The sequence below is a fragment of the Panthera pardus genome, unplaced genomic scaffold (genome assembly GCF_024362965.1).
Source record: "Panthera pardus isolate Hobbes unplaced genomic scaffold, ASM2436296v1 HiC_scaffold_3, whole genome shotgun sequence".
NCBI lineage: Eukaryota > Metazoa > Chordata > Mammalia > Carnivora > Felidae > Panthera > Panthera pardus.
Window position 1 is genome coordinate 50917370 of NW_026526876.1, and position 23760 is coordinate 50941129.

At 42.0% G+C, this 23760-nt stretch overlaps 1 protein-coding gene and 1 pseudogene across 4 annotated transcripts in view; one reads left to right on the top strand and one right to left on the bottom strand.

The window, feature by feature from the left end:
- Positions 1 to 918: 918 nt before the first annotated feature.
- AP2B1 (adaptor related protein complex 2 subunit beta 1) overlaps positions 919 to 23760 on the bottom strand; it is a 127091-nt gene continuing 104249 nt past the window's right edge. For all 4 annotated transcript variants that reach the window (XM_019423967.2, XM_019423965.2, XM_019423968.2 and 1 more), the window contains 4 exons: positions 15608 to 15692; positions 14599 to 14685; positions 7776 to 7930; positions 919 to 1381 (listed from right to left, as the gene is read on the bottom strand). In XM_019423967.2, the coding sequence (XP_019279512.1) occupies positions 1307 to 1381; positions 7776 to 7930; positions 14599 to 14685; positions 15608 to 15692 (402 nt within the window). In that variant the 3' untranslated portion in view covers positions 919 to 1306. The remainder of the gene's footprint in view (positions 1382 to 7775; positions 7931 to 14598; positions 14686 to 15607; positions 15693 to 23760) is intronic.
- Positions 3346 to 5276, top strand: LOC128774265 (60S ribosomal protein L26-like; annotated as a pseudogene).

Consider the following 23760-nt stretch of genomic DNA (forward strand, 5'->3'; position numbering starts at 1 on the left):
ACCCTGCTGGCCTCAAGAACTGTGGCTCTAGGAGCACGTGTGGGAACACTCAGCTACCCTCTCATTCTGGCATCTGGATTTACCTCCCGGTAACTTGAAGAGACACTCTGCTGCCACCTGATGCCAGTGAATGGAGAGCCAAAATCAGCATGGAGTAGGAGAAGAGCCACGAAGAAGCAGGACAGAAAAGGTAAGAGAAAGGCGTTGAGGAAAGAAAAATGAGTGAGCGGCTCTTGCAGTCTCCAACAACACTGATGGGGACTTAGGAGACCCAGTCCTCCCGCTCTGCGACTCAACAGCTAAAAGGCCTCAGGCAGTCTACATCTTTGTCTTTTTCCATTTTAGGAAAAACAGGGTTGGATAAGTTATTATTTAAAGTCTGTTTCAACTCTAAAACTAGGATTTTAGATCTGAATTGGAGCTGAGAATTAAATTAAATCCAGGGCAGGGAGAGGGAGAAGCACAGTTTGGTTCCTGATCCCCATCTCTACTCAAATTCCTTGATCAGTGTTAACGGGTTAGATTGAGGGAAAGGAATGTAGGACGCTCTAACGTCTCTCAGCTTTAGTGCCAACAGGCCCTATTTCCCGCACCCTGAAACACCATTCAAGGAAGACCACCATTCCCAACTCCAGAGCAATCAGATGAGATGATAATAAGGGGTGTGGGGGGGGCGGGGGGGGGGTTGGAAATCATAAAGAAAGGGAGGGACTTTGGAGAGAGAAGAAAGTGAAAACCCAAATGAGCAGGGGCAAGGTTGCCACAGATAAGAGAACCCCTAACAGGGGGTGCAAATAACTGCATTTCTTTCTCCAGGACTGTGTGGTTAATGGCAGTCGGGTGTTTTAACACTTTCTACCAGGTACACTATGCCCTCCATTTCTCATATGTACAAAAATATAAAACAATAAAGTGCAGTTTATGTTTCAGTGACACTTTTCCTTGCTTTAATATTTTTTGTCTTTTTCTGCTTTTGAAATGAGCTCTCAATTACAAAATATCAAACTACACTCAAAAATGCCAGCCACTGGCACACTATGGAGAAGCTCACAAGTAAGGACAGATAGCGGCGGCGAGTGGCAAGAGGAGGGAAGTGATCGAAGCAGTGGTTACAAATGTTCACAGGAAGCTACAACTATCCAACAGGTTGTGCCCTAATGTTAGCACAGGTTAGACTAGTCACTACCTTGGTGGGTGGCCTCAGTGTGTTTGGGTTCAGATTCTACACGGCAACACAATTTCTTCCAGTTAAGAGTTCTTGGCTTGCACCAATCACAGGATGGCCGGAGGGCGCCGGACCAGTCTATTAGTTTTTCAAAATGCTGTCGTAGACCTGATAGATGTACTGAGAGACTTCAGGAGCTCTACACTTCAGCGACAGCTGTTAGGGAGAAAAGGAGAAGAGGATTAGCATGGAGGTTGGCATTGGCTTGAAAGATAGCCAGTACTCAGTTCAAGGAAATCTCTTTCTGATGCAAAGAGAGAAGAGCCTCTTTCACTGAGAGGCCAAACCAAGAGAGGTTCTGTTAAGTTCTGTGGGTTTTAAAATTTCAATTTAATCAATGTCAACTTGTGCTGTGTTTCCACCTACATTCTCTGTGGGTCTGTGAGGTTAGGAATCATCCATACTAAAAACATCAAAACCTCTGACTGTGGGGGAACAGCTACTCCAACGCTCTGCTAAGGGTCACAGGGATTATTACCAAATGAAAAGGGAAGGGTGAAAGTCTAACTTGTTGGGGTCATTTCGGCTGCCTGCCCCAGTTTCTCACTCAGACAAGGATGGTTATCTCAGTTCCAATTCAAGATGTACGATCAAGCAAAATAAAAGCATAAGAGAGGATAGATATCCAAGGTACTAGTCCTTTTTGTATTACACGGAGGACAGCAAAAACACTGTTATGGAAGGCAAATGTGAACACCAAGAGACACTGACTTAGTATAACCAGACAGCAATTTACGGCACCAGTTTCCTCATTTGCTGCCTCCCTAAACAGGCAAAGACACTCCTGATGCCACTCGTCTACCACTTCTCTTCTTCTAGTCTCACAATCATCAAATTAAAACGAAAACTTTAATAAAACAATTTCAATGTTGAACACTGAGATTTTCATTTTGTGGGTCAATAAGCACAAAACTTAAACCCAGATTAGGGCGTCTGGGTGACTCAGTTGGTTGAGCGTCTGGCTGTTGGATTCGGCTCAGGTCATGGGATCGAGCCCCATGTCGGGCTCTGTGCTGAGCATGGGGCCTGCTGAAGATTCTCTCTCCCTCCCTCTCAGATTTGAAATCCTTGACTGCATCACAGTAACCAAAATATTATTAACAGTAATATAACAGAAGCATGCAAATTGCATTTAGAACCAGAAAATTGAACATTTGCTTTTTGCATTACCGACACCATTGTTTTCATCTATTAGGGTATGTAAGCAAAACCTGTCTTTAATCATATAGCACTATGAGATTTTACATTCCTTTACCTCTTTATTCTCAGAGACACTGGGCAATTTCACATAGTACAAAAGGTGACAATATATTTAGCAAAAATATCAGGAAGATATTGGTCAACGCTGAATTTCTTTTTTTTTTTTTTTTTAATTTAAACTCAAGTTAGTTGACATACAGTGTAGTATTAGTTTCAGGAGTAGAATCCAGTGATTCATCACTTACATATAACACCCAGTGCTCATCCCAACAAGTGCCCTCCTTAATGCCCATCACCCAATCAGCCCATCATCCCCCATCTACCTCCCCTCCAGCAACCCTGTTTGTTCTCTGTATTTACAAGTCTCTTATGGTTTGCCTCCCTCTCTGTTTTTATCTTATTTTTCCTTCCCTTCCCCTAGGTTCACCTGTTTTGTTTCTTAAATTTCATATGTGAGTGAAATCAGATAGTATTTGTCTTTCTCTGACTGACTTATTTTGCTCAGCCTAATACACTCTAGTTCCATCCATGTTGTTGCAACCCTGAATTTCTTGAAAAAAACGTACATCCTCAAAAGTTTAAAAATGCAAATTAAAAAAATGCAAAAACCAGGGCACCTGGCTGACTCAGTCAGTAGAGCATGTGACTCTTGATCTCAGGGTTGTGAGTTTGAGGCCCACCTTGGGCACAGAGATTACTTTAAAAAAAAAAAAAAAGGTAAAACCCAAAACCAGCCAAACAAAAGAACATCAAAAGAGGCTCTATTTATTTACAGCTTTAATATTCGGTCTCTAAGGCACTTTCAAAGTTGCTGTTTGACATTAATCAGGAAGGCAATTCTGACAAATGTAAAAACAAAAACAAAGACAAAAAACAACCCAAAACCAAAAAACAACCCCGACTAATTTAAGAATGTCATTATGCATAGAAAACGGCTCCCTACTTTGGTCAAAGTTGCAGCTCTAGGCATTTCCCTGACTATAGAGGCAATTTTCTACCTCCTCCTCCACAGCCTCTCCACTGCCAGTGTCGTGGAAAATTCTCGTGGGAAAGTATGTGGGTTCAGAAGAGGAGGAGAGGAAGCTAAAAAGAGGACGACCAGCCTAAGGGAGTTAACTCTCAGACTACAGAGGGGTGGTTCCTCTCTCCCAAAATATTTTTTCCACACCTTTGTAAGATGTACCATTTGGAGACTCTTTTTTTGTTGTTGTTGTTCATGACTGGTAAGGAAATGTTGCCTTCCTCTACAAAAGCCCGATCTGCCAAGCTAGCACTGGGGGGAGGGGAGTAGTCATGGACAGATCAGGCCTGGACTCTAAGTTTCAGCTGCTCTTTGCAGAGGGGGTTGGATGAGGAAGAATCAATCTTTCTCTCCTTATATCATACTCCCCTCTCCAAGCCATGCCAACCTCTAACAAAGGGTCAGGTTTAGGCTTAAATTCATCTTTTGCTTTCCAACTAAGACAAGCTAGAATGAATTAAAAAAAAAAAAAAAAAAAAAAAAAAAAGATTTTCCTAAATCCTGAAGTACAAGGGAAACATACATAAAAAAAACAATTAATAAAACCAAATAATTTGACTTATAAAATAAAGGTGCGACTCTGGGTCTTGTTTTGGGTTACTAAGGGAAAAGAGACCTTACCAGGGTTTTAACTTTTGAACTGCTGACCTACTTATGTGACACATCTTTAATACCAACCACTCTGGAATGTCACACATCCAGACCCAGTGAGGAAAGAAGAATCACCTCTTATGCCTCAGTAAGCCAGGTATTTAACACATCTACTTCTGGTTTACAGTCTGGAACACATACTTTTTCCCCAGGGACAAGTTACCTTTCCCGATAAGATGTAGCTACTTAGAGTGACAGGGCCTCATCCTTACAGGATAAACATCTTTCCTAATGAAATACAGTAAGGGGCAGGGGGGAGGGAGTGATTTATCCACCTTTTAGGAGGCTTAGGGACCATCGGTCCTCTAGCATTAGTACTGGCTCAACCAGATTTTCTTCCTCCTTAATACCTTGCTGAGACAGATCAATAGTGTAATAGGTGTTAGGGTGATGGAAGGAAGAAAACAGACCCCAGGGACTTTGAAGTCTGCAGCACCATTTAGGGGAATGGATTAGGTCTGTGTCACATGTTGTGATGGAAAATTTGGATTGTTCTGTGGGCAGAAGGAACCTAGACACCAGATGGATGGAAAACAGGAAAGAGGGCAAGGAAGTATAAACAAATTTACCATTTATAAATACAAGGAAAGAAGGGAGGTGGGTGTGGCTATAAAAAGGCACAATGAGGACAAAATCCCACTGGATTATTTCTTACAACCGTACATAAATCTGTATCTTAAAAATTAAAAAAAATATATAGGAGGCTCTTCCCTTCTGTGGCCACTGCTGAAGCTCCAGTGGCCAAAACGAAGTTCAATCCCTTTGTGACTTCTGACCGGAGGAAGCACTGTAAAAGGCATGTCAATGTACCCTCCCGCATTTGCAGGAAGATTTTTTCTTCCCCTCTTTCCAAACAGCTGTGACAGAAGTACAATGTTCGATCCACGCCCATCCAAAAGGATGAGGAAGTAAGTACAGGTTGTGCGAGGGCACTACAGAGGTCAGCAAATTGGCAACGTAGTCCAGGTTTACAGGAAGAAATACGTCATCTACACTGAACGAGTACAGCGAGAGAGGGCGAAAGGCACAACTGTCCATGTGGGCATCCAGCCTGGCAAGGTGGTTATTACTAGACTAAAACTGCAAAGACTGCAAGAAGATCCTTGAACATAAAGCCAAATCTTGCAAGTAGGAAAGGAAAAGGGCAAATATAAAAAAGAAATAATTGGGAAGATGTAGGAATAAAATAATCTTATACATGACTTTAAATAAAAACTGTTAAAATGAAAAAATAGGGGAGGAAATGTCCTTCAACAGGTGAATGGATAAGCAGTGGTACATCCATATGGTGGACTACTACTCAGTCATAACGAACAAACTACTGTTACACATTAACAACCTGGATGAATGTCAAGGGTATTGTGCTAACCGAAAAGCAAAAAAAAACAAAACAAAAACAAAAGGTCAAAAGATTTCATATTTTAAGAATTTAAATTTATAGTACACTCCCAAAATGACAAAATTACAGTAATGGAGAGAACATCAGTGGTTGCCAGGGCACAGGGCTGGATGAGAATCTGGCTATAAAGGGAGAGCAAGAACGGAACTTTTTTGCAGTGACGCAACAGTTTGATGTCCTGCCTGTGGTGATGACTATACCAATCTACACACATGTAGTAAGAGTGCACAGTCAAGTACACTTGCCAACCACCCCCATCAACAGTAACAGAATAATGTATGACCTGGTGAAATCTGAGTAAGGGCTACAGTTTAGTTAATAGTATTGTACCAATATCAATAACCTGTTTGAGAATGTACTATGGGCATATAAGATGTTACCAGTAGGGAAAACTGGGTGAAAGACATGTGGGAACCCGGTACCATTTTCAAAGTTTGTCAGTCTCAACTTATTTCAAAATAAAAAAGTTAGAAAATTTTAAACAAGCAATGTTTAAGACAGTGACATTAAGAGGTCCTTCTCCAAATTCTCACTATCCTCACAGTGAAGATGGTGTAAGGGTCAAGATATAACCTGAATTCTAAGCATAACACAACTACCAACAAATTACATGATCTTGGACAAGTTGATAAAACACTCTTAACTTTGGTTTCCTTATCTGCAAACAAGGAGTGACCACGCTTCTTTAACATAGCTGAGATGAAAGCCTGTACACAATAAAATAGATAAACAAAACACACACACTCTCTCTCTGAGCACATTATTATTTTTCAATGCTTAGTTATATGTTTTGAGAGACTGAGTGAGAGCAGGGGAGGGGCAGTCAGAGACGGGAAGAGACAGAATCCCAAGCAGGCTCTGCAATGTCAGCACACACCCCCATGTGGGACTTAATCCCACAAACCAGGAGATCATGACCTGAGCTGAAATCAAGTCAGACGCTTAACCAACTGAGCCACCCAGGCGCCCCTCTCTTAAGAGCACATTTCTAAGGAAGAAAATAGAGTTATTTTACAAGACCCGATTCGACAGTTTAGACCTGCCCTTTCAGCAACAGCACAGAAGGGTTTTTTCCTTTCTTAGGGAACTCAAAGTAAACGATGGGGTAGTTTCTTTCCAAAAAAGATGAGACTGGTGGAGGAGAAGGTGGGTGGAAGGAGTGTCTACTTCATGGAGGAAGCCTGAAGTTTCCCACTCACAAAAATCTAGCTTGATAGAACTGAGGAGTGTGTGCGTGCGCGCGCGCGCGCGCACACACACACACACACACACACACACACACACACACACACACACGTGCTTCCAGCTGCTTCAAAGGAGGGAACTAGTAGGGAAAACACAAGAATTCTCAGTTCCGGGTGGTACTATTCCCTTGATGTATGCTAATGAAAACAGACTTGGCTGTTAAAATTAAGGAGTGCAGTCACAGACTTTTCTCACTCAGTGGCTAAAATGGCCTCTTAATCTCCTATTCAGCTTTTTCAGTATTGAACCATATTCTCTTCTGTCACTTTCCTGTCCCTTCCTTCAAAACAGCCTACAGAAACCTCAAAGACAACATAAGATTGAGATATTTTCCCCATCCCAGGAGCTTTCATTTTACAAAATGCAGATGACAAGCAGCATCCTGTTGGGAGATCACATGTCATAACAGCAAACAATGTCCAGTGCCTCAGGGGTCAGTCTTTGTTGTTCAAGGCAATCACTCCTGCTCTAAAAATACTGCCAGAATTTTAATTTTAGTCCAGTTATGGAACCAAAGGAGTTTTCCAAACTAAAGTCCCCTTGCAGTCTTCCAAAGGTGTGCCCCAGTTTCGCCTCACCTTTCTCAGTGGGCATTTCAGGACACACGGTGCTGTGAAAACAAAGGCTTATAAGGCTCATGTGTCTATGACTCTGACAGTCTTAAGTCATGAACTCCAAGGGCAGGAAAGAAGGCCTTCTTGACATGAGCTATGTAAACAGCCCTCTTAGCAGCTTGTGACAGCACCACATGCACAGAAATGCTTGAGAAGTATCGTGAGGAACCCTGCACGTTCCAGAGCAAGTCCACACACTCCCTGCTGCCAGAGCCACCGTGCCTACTGGATGGGGCAGACAGACACTGAAGAGACAAGGTCCTCCAACGAGGTGAATGGGGGCTTCTTGACTGACTGCTTGTTTTGGATGTCTGGGGTCTGCAGCGCCTCCTCCAGGTCTTTCCGTGGTGCTAAGAAGAAATGAAAGGGCTCTTACCTCCCTCCTTGAACCCATCTCACCTATTTTCAGAAAGGCCTTACCGTATAATTTGGGTTTCCTGGCTGGATACGTAGCTCAGCCAAAATCCAAATGCCATTAGTGAGCTTCAGGGATTGGTACAGCATGTCCTGCCCTTCCACATTCCTCTTGGCGATAGTATAAACGTTGTTGTTTTGCAATTTGCTGGAAACAGTGTCTAGAAACACAGATTAAAAATTCAAAATGTTAACCTTCAGTTAAAATAACAAATGCATGCTAACTTTTCTGACATCCTCATGAGCCACAAGTATAGTCTCCTGAGAAGCACGGTCATACTCACGCAGGCACACATTTCAGAAAGCCCTTCACCCACAACAGCAGTGCGTGAGGAAGAGGCTCTTGAAGTGCCTAACAGATTCCAGGAGAGAAAAACAGAGTAAGGTGCACCTAAACATTGTGTAAAGATTACCTGTGGAGATTATGGTGGGTCAGAGAGTTGGTAATCTGAAACTAGGGGCTAGACAGATAAAAACGCTCTGAAGAGGACAAAGACAGCAGGTGTAAAGGTACTGCTATAGTGCCTGCCATGTTGGTATCCACTTCTGGAACACTGATCCCAGATCTACAGGGATACACAGATTGATGATCAAATCCACACTTACTTCCCAAATCGCTACTACTTCACTGTGAGCCACTCTGGCCTCAACTGCCAGGATCAGAAAAGGGCCCAGAGTTGTAGAAATCCTGCAAGTCAAACGTATTAACCTGGATGTTTCAGAATTTTTTTTTTAAGCCGGCAAATGATTTCTCAAGCCTCCAAATTAATAAAGAAAAAGTCTCAACCAAAGACTGTGAGAAAGACTGAAGTCATGCTAAGAGGACGGCCACCTGGCCCTATACCCGGGACTGTGGCTGCTCAGCACAGCAGAGGCGTCTGTGGCCCCCGGCCCAGGGTAAGACCTGGTTGGTGTTTGTGGTCTTCCCTGTGACTGCCACATCCCAGAGACATGAAGGTCCAGAATTAAAGGTCATTTCAATCTCCTTGTTCTCTGACTGCCAAAAGGAGAGATGGTGAAGCATCAGAGAAAGAAACTCCTAAGAACAGAGACGAATAAATGCTGCTTCTTTGTTGAGAGTTTATTACGTTTGTTTCTGATGAGAATTCATATTACTCATGCTGACTTCAGGAATTCTCCACATAAACATCTGTCCTATTCTGTTGTGCTCTCTAGGAAAAAAATGCAACGATGGCTGGCCTCTCTGCTCTCCCTAGAGAAGAAGCTCTCTGAGCACAGGGATCCTGGAGTTTCTCATCATTGTCCCATGGTATGTGGGGCACAATGGGTACTTGCCATCAATACCGGCGAATGAGCCTCTGACTGGTGCTAGAGAGGCCGATTTATACACACACACACACACACACACACTGCCATAGGCATTAAAAACCACCTACTTAGATGTGGGCTAATCTTGGAAGTAGTTCTTACTCTCATGTCTTTCTCCCACATTCAAACCAATGAGAGCTCAGCGAAGGAGGCATTAAAGCCCATTCATTAAACATTTGCACCATATTTAGTTGTTACTTAACTCTTCCCCTTTTACCTCCAAGTTTTCACTAACACCAAGCAGAGCAGTTATAACTTAAGAACCGGCTATCTCTGGGGAGCTAAAAAGTGTATCTCATGGTAATTAATGTGCAATACTGTTGGAGGAGGGGGCCTCAACGTGCTTTTTAATCACCTTCTTGAGGGTCAGGCAGTTCTGCCACCTTGGTTCCCATAATGAAGGGCTCTTGCAGCTTACACTGAGTTGCTAGGCAACATCACCAGCTGGAGTTTGGCTAATGTATTTTGACAGAAATGTCCTGTTTTAAGACAGGGGGGCTTGTTTTAAGTTGTAAAAGCTATTCCTAACTTTCAAGGCTCTTGCCCATTTCCAAGGAAACAGAAAACACACACAGGAGCTTTTACTGAAGAGGCACTTTGCTGCATGGGCAAAAATGTGTTCTAGACTGTATATATAGCAAGGCCCAGGTTCCTACAGACTTCTCATGATTTCACCACTTACGTAAGAGATGACAGGGTAAGAAATGGAAGCACACAAATACACAAACACACTCAGCCTTCCAGAATTAAAAAACGTGGCAAACAGCCAGGCAGAATAAACAAGTTGAATGAAGGTAACGTTAATACATTTAGGAAACATTCTGGCCAGAAACCTGGCTCTGCTCCTACTGAATGGCTGTATATAATTTTATAATTTCTACCAGAAGACCAACTGCAGGGAGGGGTTTAGAACATAGGTATGCGTGAGTCAAGTTTTATAAATCTTACATATTAGGTTTGAGCTTGAAGACAGATAGAGGAAAGAATAATCGGACTGTACTAAATGTACTTATTAAGAATAGCAACGGGAAGGGCGCCTGGGTGGCTCAGTTGGTTGAGCATCCGACTTCGGCTCAGGTCATGATCTCACAGTTTGTGGGCTCGAGCCCCGCATCAGGCTCTGTGCTGACAGCTTTCTCAGAGCCTGCAGCCTGCTTTGGATTCTGTGTCTCCTCTCTCTCTGCCCCTCCCTGGCTCATGCTCTGTCTCTCTCTGTCTCTCAAAAATAAATACATGTTAAATAAAAAAAAAAAAAAAAAAAAAAAGAATAGCAATGGGAGCCAGATGTGAGGAGGCTTCCCAGCCAGACTGGGATACATTTCTTGACAAGGTATCATTTGTGTGTGTGTGTGTGTGTGTGTGTGTGTGTGTGTGTTAACACACCTGAACTTCTGGGAAATAAGATGTAATCTTACCACCACTCTGAGAGTCTGAGAATGTTAGGAGGAGTTGTAAAGACAAGGAGATCTGCCCTAAAGGATAGACTAAAAAAGATATCAAATAGGTTTATACTTGCTTTCAGATGGGGTTTCTTCTTGTTCATTTGTCTTCTTCCCCAAAGTTGGCTGAGTCTGGGGCCTAAAATCTGAGGAGGTGTGGATATGGTCTTCATTTTCCTACTTTAGCTAAGGTCACATCTCTTCCAGCACCAGGAAGAGTGGAGATGGTACTTATATTTGAGAGTGGGAAGGGGAAATTTACATTTGGGGCCAACTGAGTCCCAAACTACGACTGCTGAAAAAAACACATTTTACCATTTGAGCAACCAAACTCTACTTAAGTGATGGCCAGCGAAGCATTTCCATTTCTGACATGTTCCAAAGGACAGGGAGAGCGACAACAAAACAGAGAAACAGAACTCACCCCTACCTAAGTATCCCACCAGAAGAAAGATCTGTCCCCTACTGTAGTGCCTAACTAGTGAATACAGATACAATATGCTGCTGAGCTTTTAAAAATATAATAAACAATTAAAAAAAACAGGTTTGTAGACTGCTTGCTAGAAAGGCTCCTTTCTCCAAGCACTGCAACTAGTTCTTGTGCAATTAAGATAGTGATCCCAGACATACACTAACCCTGACATGTAGCTAATGGTAAGCTGCAGAACAGATTCATGCAAACTCTTGACACCAGGAGAGATGACAAGTGCTAGGAAGCAGGGAAACCCATACATTAGTGCCTTCGTGATTTAACATTTTCTAGTATTTACACAACTAGTGGTCCCATAAGCCCCTTATCATATACACCTTTCTATTAAGATCTGATTATAATTTTTAAGGCTTAGGAAGGGAAGAGGGTTTCCTGTTTATTTTCTATGGAAAGAAATGGAAGAGCAAAAGTGAAGACTGAAGGCCAGGTTGCTAAGTCCTTTAAGCCTGTGACTTCCTGTAGCCCTCAGAGTGTTAGTTCCATCTGTCAAATGTCTACTCTGGCACAGAAAAGCTATTTAAAGTGTTGGTGCTATTGTGATTAGGGCAGATCAGCTGGAAAGGATGGTATTTTTAGCTCCCAGCTAGACCCAGGGTGTTGAATCAGAAGGCACTAAACCTGGAAACATACTGTTAATAGAGCCCTCAGGACTGGAGGGAAATGTAAAGGCCAGGCCACTCCAGACTTTGGGGTGGATGCAGAGGAAAAGCTAGAAAGGATTAGTTGCAGGAAGTGGTCTTGCAGATTAGCAGTGATTTAGTGTGGGAAAATGATGGCCTTGGCCTCCTGAAGAAAACAAAAGTGGCTGTTTTTCCTTCCACTCCATATGCTGTGCTGCCATAAGGCAGTATGTCACTGAAAAACCTATTCGCTGGTATTTGGAGCACCCAAGGCAGTGAGGAACTGGCATGAAGCCATGGCAGAATTGATCAAAACTGAATTTGCTCTGAGAAATTGTGCCAGGCTACAGCAGAGGACACAGCCCCACTGGGAGAAAGGCCAGACATCTCTTCCTTGGCAAGATCATAAATGTACACTAAGGTGCAGTAAGGGTTCAGAACTCCAATCTGGATGTAGGGGGATCTTTTATTTTGGCAGGCCAGACTAAAACCATCAGTCATCCAAACTTCTTTTTCTTTTTTTTTTGAAAAACCATTTCCCTTTCATACTGGATGTCTGAAACCAAACCTTTCCAATTACTCTGGCCTTCCTTTGTTCCCTATAGGCCAGTGTTTCCCAGATCATGCTCAAGGAACACTGGTGTTGGGGCGTCTGGCTGGCTCGGTCTGTGGAGCAGGTGACTCTTGATCTCGGGGTTGTGAGTTCGAACCTCTATACTGGGTGTAGAGATTAAAATTAAATCTCAAAAAAAAAAAAAAAAAGGAACACTGGTGTTCCACAGGATGTTAATAAGCGTGTTGTGATTTTAAATTCCATGGTCAATAAATTCAGTTAACCTTGAGTTAAACAGGTTTCCACAATGGTGGGCTCCTCAGCTTTTATGTGTGCTCACATGCAATGGCAACTTCTAGTAGAGGCCCATCATGCACTGCCTTTTGCAGCTGTAACCACAGAACCCCCTTTTTTCTTTGAGAGACAAATGTTCTCAGGACAATAATATATGAAATGCTGCCATAGGACCAACCTCCGCAAGAGTGACTTGAACAAAGGGTGTCTTCTAAGCTGGGTAGGAGTGCTTCTCTAACATGATCTGCTTTGGTTCTCACCATGAGCCACTGTGGATTCTGCACCTGACAGCTTCCTGCAGCACAGCTTCTGCCATGGAAGGCTACCCAAGCTCCTACACTCATGAAATGAGGCTTGTGGTAGCTGACCGTGAGCCTCAGAGAGGACAGGTAACACCGTCATCTACCTAGAATATGGCACCAAAAGCACCTCAACTGGATTATGATTTTTAAAACAATTTTTTTTAACATTTATTTATTTTTGAGAGACAGAGCATGAACAGGAGAGGAGCAGAGGAGGAGGGAGACACAGAATCCGAAGCAGGCTCCGGACTCTGAGCTGTCTGCACAGAACCTGATGTGGGGCTCGAATTTGGGAATGGAGAGATCATGACCTGAACTGAAGTCAGACGCTTGACCAACTGAGCCACCCAGGTGCCTCTGGATTATGACTTTTTATGAAAATGTAGCAAAAACTTTAGTTTTGTTTAATACATACATAACCAGTCAGGGTGAGAAACCTAGACCAAGACTACATTAGGAAGAAGGCAGATGTTGTGGTGTTCCTGAAGAGAATCAACTACATAGTTATTACAATGTAAATTATAGAAGACTATCTCCTCAGACACTTCTTCAAAGGTTCAGGAGCAGCCCCATAAGAGAAGATCTGTCTGAACACAGAGGATGAATACATATATCATAGAGCCCCAAAAGACAAAAGTTAAAAAGAAAAGGTAGGAATGAGAGAAGACAGTTTCTCACCCTTCTCTGTACTCCCATACTGCCCCTTTCTCCCACTGCTGTGCTGCAGTTATGGTGGGACAGCCACTGAAAACCCCATGTGCAAACCATTGACAAATGAGGAGGAAATAGATAAAAGGCAGAGGAGAAGGTACCAAGCACCAAGGCTCATTTTCATTCAAACTTAGAAAGCTTTGTGCTAACCTCAAAAAAGAGCGACTGCCAGGGCGTCTGGGTGGCTCAGTCGATTAAGCATCCGACTCTTGGTTTCGGCTCAGGTCACGATCTCACAGTTCATGAGTTTGAGCCCTGCATCGGGCTCTGTGCTGGTAGTGCGGAGCCTGCTTGGGATTCTCTCTCTCCCCCTCTCTCTGTACCTCCCCTGCTCATTTGTTCTCTCTCTCTCTAAATAAATAAACATTAAAAAAAAAAAAAAAAAAGAGTGCCTGGGACCAAGGCAGGACACTGCAAAGCTCAGGGCCCCTTCTAACTCCTCAGGAAACTTCCGTGAGACAAGCCCTATCAAGACCTAGGGAATAATACAGCTGTATGGTTTCTCCTCTTTGGGTTCCTGCTTTGATGTTCTATTGCAGTAATAAAATTAACTACAGAAGGGCCTGGGGCTTTTTAATGGTGATTATAGAGGTTAATATCATCATATGAAAGTTGATACAACTCAAGAAAAAAAAGCTAATTTAATCAGTTATGATGTATTTTTGTTTAATTACAATCACAAGATTCTGCATAAGGATCTTAGAAAGTCACCTTTCTTCTAATACTGAAGGTTGATACAAAAGGAGAAACAGTCCTTTTAATCCTTGGGAGAGTGTATATCCTCAAATGCCACTTCAATTACTTGAGGCTTACAGGGGGATGTGCAAGAGACATGACTAACACATGTTCAACTGCTAAAGAACTGGGTGGATGGACCCATTCTAGTTTGTGAAATCTGTTAGCTTGTGAATAATGTAGTACCCTGCATAAAAACATCTCAAGTTTTTAAAGAGAAGTTTACAAAGTCAAATACCTAGCATATAGCCACCAGAAACAAGTAGATGTGGAAAGCAGAGGTAATTAAAAACAAATTTTTCAAGTACCTAATTTGATTTACTAAGCTGCACAAGAAATTCAGAGTCATTACTCACCAGCATTTAGATGACATTCCTTAATCTGAAACTGAAGTTCATTTTCGTTGGGAATATCCTTCCATGTTGCGAGGAAGACCTGGCGCTCTGTGTGGGGAAGCAGAGGGAAGGGGAGGATGTGCAGTCTGCCAATATTCCGATTTCTGATGCCTTAACCGCTTCTCTTCAGGAGTGCTGGCTCTTACAACACAGCCAGGAGCAGCCAAGACCCAGAGCCAGTCCTCAGCTGTGCAAATACTCCACACCGATCAATCTCACATCACTGGAAAAAGTCTACATCCAGGATTCAGCGCTGGCTCCACTGTTCTCCTGTTTCATGACTTTGCGTAAGTCTTGTGATCTTTCTGACCCTTAATCTCATCATACATAATTACATCTGTCCTGCCTACCCAAAGAGCCATTTTAAGAATCAAATCAATTAAGTACCAATACAATTAATATGTACCAGTATAAGTGAGTGTTATTAGGTGGTGGTTTCTTAAGTAAGGGAAGACAGAAATGTCAACAACCACATGAGGAGTACTAATGGTTTATTGCAAATTACTGAATTCTTATTTTGAGACAGTAAGAACTTAGTATAGGGCTAAGTGCTAAATCTGCATATATTATCTCATCAAGTCTTTACAATAACTACTTCCGCTCTGCAAACTTGAAAACTGAAACTCAGGAAAGTTAAGCACCTTGCCACAACCACACAGCTAACCAACAGCGAAAGTGAGATTCAAATCCACATCTCCTTGTCACCAAACCACTTACTCTGTGCTGGAGTGACCGGATTATTCAGAAAACCGGCACTATGATAGAGAGACCAACAGCAAAGCAAGATCAACTGTGACTCAGGAGAATAAATATAATTAGTAAGCATTAGGCCTTTAAAACAGACTTACCCTCCCCCCCCACCTTTTTTTTTTTTTTTTTTTTAAATCTTAAAAAAGCTTCTGGGGTATACTCTGACATTCAGAGGAAGGGCAAAGGTATATTTGGCAGAAGGACAGGAGGACGTACTTACCCATTTTGCCATCTTCTACAAAAAGCACATTGAGTGGGATGAGGCAGCTGAAGTAGAAGACATCAATATTGTTTTTCACAGCCACCTGCCAAGAAAGTATCGAGGGAAAATCAGGACATCATAGGAAGCCAGGTAGGAGGGAAGGAACAGTATGTGTCTAGAAATATATCACTCTATTTCCTTCCTCTTACAGACAGTGCAGGACTTCCCAAATCAAGACATACCAGCCCATACACTGCAAAGCACATCCCTTACTCATTCCACTGTCAGAGCCCTGGACAACCCACAACTCTACCTCTTTCCAGAAGGAGCCCTGGAGGGATAAATTGAAGGCGTTAAGTTCTGCACCCAGAATAAACTATTCAGTTATTGTTTGTTTCCATGGTTATTAACAGTAGTAGCTTCTGTTCCCACTTACTAAGTACTATTAATGATATTATTTCTAATCCTCATTGTTATTATCCCAAAGTAGGTGTCACTCCCTGCTCACATCTGACAGATGAGAAACTGAGGTTCCAAAAGATTAAGTAACATCCAGGGTCACACTGCTAGTGCACAGACGTAGCAGGCTCAAATGCAAATTTGACTCCAAACCTTTACTTTTTCCTCTTTCCAAAGTAACTGGTGCCAGACAGCACTACCCACCCCCCATCACCTTTCTAGATACAAGTTTTAAAGTTTTTCTTTTATAAAATCTTCTTTCTTAAGCCCTATGGTTGGAAAAAGCTTGCTGGTCAAACACTGCTAAATCTGAGGACTAGAAAAAGGAAAAGACTTACAGCAAGCAAAGAAATGAGTTTTCTTGTCACAATACAAGCTCCTGATTTAGGGAGGCTGTGAATTCTACCACAGCCTGTTGTTCAATTCAGAGCATGCTGTTTATATTTCTAAAAAGCTACAATAAGTACTTTTATTCAGGGGTGACACTGATTGGTGTATATATTCAGAAACAGGCAGGTTCCACTGCAGCAGATGACAAAAACCACATACTGTAAGATGGGAGAGGAGGAGGAGAACTGCTCTAAACCACCACTTCCCACTGGTTTCAGTCACTAGTAACTTTCCCATCTATGCTCTTGGCAAGGCAGGAAAACAGTTCTCTGGGTAAGTCCTATAATCAGTAACCATGCCTATTTCTCTTTCCTTTTGCTCTAAACAAATAAAGTAAAAAAAAAAAGGGGGGGGCTTATCTAGCACCCCTCCTTCACCCCTTTGGGGCAAATGTCAAACTTCAACAGCGTATCTAGCTCTTTATCAAAACTTTGGCCACGAGATACAGATATCCTCTTTTCAAGTTTTTCCAGTTCTTTGACGTTTATCATCAACTCAACTCCCCCAGCGTAAATAATACCTTTACTTCGTCTCCATAATTTGGTTATGTCTACTTGACACTGTCTTTCTCTTCTCTCTCTCCCAGAAGAACCCATCAAATTACTTTCTTTGTAACTTGTGCTTTTCAATTACCAATCCCCTAGGAGTTTCTGACCTATATCACATAATCTGATGCCCCAAATGCTGAGACAGCAGGATTCTAAAAAAGCTAGAGTCTAGTAAATGTAAGCAGAGTAACTAACCTCAGGAAAGAGGACCACAGACATTTACATGTACTAGAGTACCACTTGAAAAGATTTATACCAGTTGTGGGCTGCTGGGAAAGAGGTATTTTCTAAATCATCCGGTACTCAGCAATGAGAGAACTCTTACTTCAAATAAGGGCATCAAGAAGATCCTGAGGTAGTGCCGGGCTCTGTAAATGGTATTTATTTAGAAGGGAAAACTGAGGTGGGCTAGTGTGGGTTATAGAAAAGTCTTATGAGAAATGTGAGTGATTATCATTACTATCATCTTTGAATATAAAGCAGTCATATTTCACAATGTGCCACTCATTCAAACCTTTATTAGTGTTTACTATATCCCAAGCATTTGAAATAGAAGGAAGAATACAGAAAATATAATCTTTGTCCTCCAGGGGATAACATTAGTGGTTCTTAACCAAAGACATATTAGAATCATCTGGAGAGATTTTTCAAAACAGAAGCCAAGGCTTCATCCTATGTAAATAACAATCTAAATCTGGAGCCTGGTGTGGTCTAGTTTGGAAAAAGTTCCTAGGAAGACCAAGCAGAGAAGCAATTAATTTCAAACAGTGTCACCTAAGGAGTCTGAATAAGATTGCAAGTATCTTATTCTTCTGAGGGAATCCTTCTAATTGGAGCCTTTTAACAATGGAAAAGACATGAAAAGCTCCTCTAGGTCAGTAGTGCTAAACCATTCTACCTCGGGGACCCCCTTGACAACAGATAAAAGTCACGGACCCTCTTCCTGAAAAACATACACGCAACATTTTGACATACAATTTCAGGGATTTCAAGACACCCTGAATACTATCCTGGGACTTCTGCTCTAGAATAATTCTGAGAAGCTGGGACACCCAGATCAGAGGCAGCAGACACAGTGGTGGTTCAGAACGTGGACTTGGGAACCAGACCTGACCACCTGATTTCAAATTCTGACTCTGTCACATTTACTAGCTGTTGTGACTTTGGGCAAGGAGTGCTCAGCTCAGTGTCCTGTCCGATGAAGATAATGGTGCTGAATGCATGGATTGTTAAGAGAATAGTGAGTGAGTACTGATGAAGCACTTAGAATGGTGCCTGGCTTACAGTAAGTAAGCTAACAAGTGTCTGTGAAAGAAAAATTCCCTCTTCTTTCATCCTCTTTTTTGCCTTTTTATTCAGAATTTTCATATAAAGGATAACCATACTAGACTCAAGTGAAAACTTACACATGCTCAAATGTAGTACTACCGCTATGCTAAAAAGAGATCAGAAGAGATTAAAAAAAAAAAAAAAAAAAAAAAAAGGCGTATTAGCAAACTGTTAGCTTAATGATTCTTCTTGCTACTGTGCCCTTAGTAAAATCTCTCTTTATGGGATCCATAGCACAGGTCACTCTGGAGGAGGCACTTCCCCTCTTACATTAGCTTTTCAGACTCTGTATTTGGTAGCTCCCAGTTTTACTCTTGGCTACTGCATCCATTCAAGAGTATATGGTTCTCTTGGATCTGACCCCTGCCTACCTCCTCTCCAGCCTATTTCCTTAACTTCAACCATATCAAAATTACTTCTTGTTCTCCAAACACTGAAACTCATAGCTCTGTGCCTTTTTACATATTGTTCTTCCTGCTTAATATATTCCCCTGAAGCTTCAGCTGTCTGAAAAATATCTTTTGTTATTGTTGTTGTTGTTGTTTTGAGAGAGAGGGTGCAAATGAGGGAGGGGCAGAGAGGGAGAAAGAGAAGTGGGGCTTGTACTAACCCGATTAAGGGCTCAAACTCAAGAACCGTGAGATCATGACCTGAGCAAAGTCCGATGCTTAACCAACTGAGCCACCCAGGTGTCCCAATACCTATTTAATCTGAAGATTCAGTTCAAGTTTAAGATTTCTCAGGAAAACTCTAATCCCTCTCCACACACCCAGTGCATACACTTCCACCATAGCATAACAGTTTACATCTGCCTCCCTCATAATATAATGAGCTCCTTGAGGGCAGGGGCTCTATCATTGACATGCCCACGGCTCAATAAATATTTGTTGCATGAAATTAAGGGGAAGATGTTGAGCAAATGGAATGAAACATTCATTTCCCAACTTTTTCTACCTCTATTATCATCTGTATGCCTAACATAATCCCATTAACATCTGTTAGGTATACTGGTACTCAGTGAGGCAGGGACAGGTGGATGATAGATAAAAGCTTTTTGTTTGAAATCACTGAGCTAGAAGAACATCTATATGCTAAGAATAACATAGGGAGTAAATCACAACCCAAATACTAGATTCTCCAAGGATGACATGCCAATCACTCTTTAGGCATTGAGGCCAAAAAGAATCAAGGGAAAAACACAGTATGAAGCCAGCTCAGTTCCAATCCGGATAGCAGCTACTCTTAAATAGAACCTTAAAGAGGATAATACTGATTGCTTTAGAGAGCTTTCTTATTTTGAAATTCACCATCCCAACATATACAGAATAGGAAGGCATAATCCTGACAAGCTGAAGAACTACTTTCCGAGAGCTTTAATATCAATACCTAGCTTGCGTATGGGAAATCAGTTACAACATATATATCCCAACTGCCTTAGTATCTTTACTTGGATAACTAATTATCTCAAACTGAACATGTCTAAAACCAATTTCTTGATCTCCCCTCCCTATCCCTAAACAGTAAATAGAAATACCACAAAGCCTTCTAACAGTCTCCCTGTTTCTGCACCTGCCTCCTCCACCCCCTGTAACACCCCAGTCTATTCTCAACACAGCAGCCAGAGAGTTCTTAAAATGTGGGTCAGCTCATAAATACCTCTCTGCTCAAACCTCCAATGACTTCCCATCTCACTAAGGATAAAAACCAAAGTTACGAATGCCTATAATCTGATGCCTATTACCTCTCTGATATTATGTGCTGTGACTCTCTCCTTGCTAGCTCCATGTCAGCCACAGGGGCCTGCTGTTTTCTCTGGCACAGAACAGGCACTCTCCTATCTTATGGCTTTGTGCATTTGCTGTATCTTCTGTCTGGAATTCTCTTCCTCCAAAAATCTGCATGGCTTATTCCCGCCTCCTTTAGGTCTTTGCTTTAATCAAATATTATCTTTCCACGTAGGTCTTCCATGATCAATGTATTTATAAAATTACACCACCAAGGTGTAATTACACCACCCCAGGACTGCCTATCCCAATCTCTGCTTTATTTTTCTCCAATGCCTTCATCTGACATACTATTTTACTTATTTGTTGGTTTACTCACTGCCTGTCCCCGTGCCACACATACCCCGCCCTGCAGCAGAATGGAAATGCTATGAGAGGAGGGGTTTTGTCTTATTTAAGAAACTGCTCTCAGTTTCTAGAACAGTGACTGGTACAGAGTGAGTACTCAATAAGAATACCAACTGTAAAATGTACTACTCAAAGTACCTGAAAACCATTTAGGTTTAGACAAGATATAAACTTGGTCTAAAGTTTCCAAAAGGACAGTACTTCTCAAGTTTTTTATAGTGTATTTCCCTTAACAGAAGAGGAAAGTATGGACATATATACCAGGGTGGAAGTAGAAGGAAGGGTGAGGATTGGGGGTAGATGATGAAGTAGCCCATCATAAGAACAAAATTTCTCTGAAGTTCCACACTATTCCATAATGCATCTGTATGTTTTAATATGAAAATGGGTTTTCTCCCTTTACTTTTGAGTAAAACTGATGCTCCAGAAAATGTCCCATGTGTATTCTTCAAGTACCTCCTAGCAGTGTGTTTAAAAATTGTGGATCATGACCAAATGATGCTTCTTAAGATTAAGATAGTGGGTTGAAACTTGTATAAAATAATAAAACAGCGGCGCCTGGATGGCTCAGTCAGTTAAATGTTAGACTCTTGATTTAAGCTCAGGTCATGATTCACAGCTGTGAGATCGAGCCCCGTGTCAGTCTCTGCACTGAGCATGGAGCCTGCTTGAGATCGATTCTCTCTCTCTCTTCCTCTCTGCCCCTCCTCCGCTCACACGCTGGCTTTCTCTCTCAAAATAAAAATTTATCTAAAATAAATTAAAAAATAAAACAGGACGGAAAATATGATAGTGCATCTTATGAACAGTTTGCCAAAACTGTTTTGGTTTTACGTATGCAGTGTGTGTGTGTGTGTGTGTGTGTGTGTGTGTAGAGAAACTGTATTTCTTACTGTAAGTGTCAGCCAAAAAAGTATAAAAGCCATGAATACTCACACGCTATGTAAAAAGCAAGCAGTGAGGAAATGGATTCAACGGACAAAGGAACAGAGTGCATACCTCAAGCTGCTCTGAGGACGCCTAAAACAGATCACAGATGGCACCAAAGAGCAGATTACCGAATCTTCTGTGCCTCTGCCCTGTCACGTGCAGCGTGTGACCATAACAATATCAACTTGCCTTTCAGGGACATCAATAGGAGGAGCAAAAAGAAATGATTATGAGGCAGTTGGAAAACACAAAAGCGGGCTATAAATGTTTAATAATAATAATGATTTTCAAAAGTTACTTTCAGTGGCTGCCGGGGAAAGTGCAGCCTGTCAGCTTCGGCCTGTAAGTAGCAATTAGTTTCCTTCCATAGTATAGGAAGCCTGCTGCGGTAGCTGAAGCCTCTTTATGGTGCACAGCTGGAGACAAGCAGGCTAAATTAATATTCTAACCTCGTTCCAGTGTACTCAAAAGTACTATAAAAAGGTACGAGATGAACTCAGTCTGAACTCTGGTAAATGCAGCCTCTCACCAGAGATAACCGCAGGAGGCAGGGCCACAAGAAAAACCCAGGCAAGTGGCACACAGCTCACCTCTGAAGAGTATATCATCTACTCTTTCCTGACGTCACTTGTGACCTTTCCAAGTCTCTGAAGAATATTTTTTTTTCTTTCATTCCTCCTCTCCATTTAGATTTTGGAAAGAGTATTTGCAGGCTGGTCCAAGCTAGGACCAGGCAGTGACGCCAACCATCTCCAGTTCTCTGAGGAATCATGATTCAGATGTGTTTTAAGTGCCACACCACCTAGTCAACAGATCCTGAGGGAATGGCTCTGAGTGACAGGTTTTTAATGGCACATACTCCAACTGTGTGATGTATGTCATCTGAGACTCAATCTGCTAGCTGCTGGACTTCCCACCTGTACTTCTGCATCTCTGGTCAATGCCCCCCAAATATCTACCATCTGTAGTATGAAATATGGTCTTCCATCTCAAATTCTGTGGACCAATAAGTTGAGAATCCTGAGAAACTGAAGTTTAAAGTTTAAAAGAAATTACAGCTAAAAACAGAGCAGAAGTAATCACGAAACCTGCCACCAAAAGTGTCAATTTACTTTCCTTCTGATGCTAATCATATTTGAACTTGACCAGCATCTTTAGTTTACTTCCAAGACTGAGATTCCAATCTTGTTGGAATCTCTATATATTCTTTCTCACTCCACCAACAAATCAGATGGGATTACACAGCAGCCGAGAAGCCCTCGAACGGTACCAACCTGCTGCCTATCGTAGATAAAAGCCAGACTTGTTCACTCTCAAACAGATAGGATTTTCTCATTGTTAAGAGTGCGTGGACAGTGGGACTCTGTACAGAGAAAATTCAACAGGTTCCCCTCCTCCTGATATAAGCAGTGGCTCCATGTCTGTAATTTACTCCTGGGCAACAACATGGCACTTCAGCATTTGAAGGTTCCATGACCAAAGAGCTCTTAGAAGGGAAAGGAAAGCTCTGAACAGACCCCCAGATGATCTCTTAAACTGTAAATCCTCTACTATAAGAGCATTATAATCACTGGGTTTTAGAAAGGCAAGGAGATCCTAAGAGCCAAGCTCTCTTAGTAGGCCGTTTTGAGAGGAGGTGAAAAGAAACCAAAAGGACCCTGACTCCTCCTATGGTCTCCATCCTGTCATGAGATCTGCTTAATTTCCATCTCAAAAAAACTCCCAAAAAGTTTATACCACGAATTAGAATGCAGGCCAACTTAGTATCTCTAGAACACCAAAGAGAAGGTTAAGATTGTAAAGTGGCATGTGGGGCGCCTGGGTGGCTCTGTCAGTGGAGTGTCTGACTCTTGATTTCGGCTCAGGTCATAATCTCATGGTCATGAGATTGAGGCCTGGGTCAGGCTCACACTGGGTGTGCAGCCTGCTTGGGATTCTCTCTCTTCCTCCCTCTCTCTGCCCCTCAAAATCAACTTAAAAAAAAAAAAAAGAAGAAAGAGAAAGAAAGAAAGAAAGAAAGAAAGAAAGAAAGAAAGAAAGAAAGAAAGATTGTAAAGTGGTATGGATAGATCGTGAGTTCATGACCTGAGCTAAACTCAGGAGTCCGATGCTCAACTGAGCCACCCCTAACCACCCCTAGACTGTTTTGAGTATTTGAATAAATTGTTACCTCGCAAAGAATTGAGCAATGAGATACAATGAATATCCACTGGCAAAAGATAATCATTTTCTGCTCTTAAAATTTGTCTCCTTCTAGCTTTGTGTCTATCACAATTATGAAAAAGACAGGTTTCTTTCTAGTCTTATAGTAAAAAGGGAATTGCTCAGCTCTAATTCTTACCAGGCATCCAAATGATTTTGGTTTTCTCTGAGGCTCTAAGAC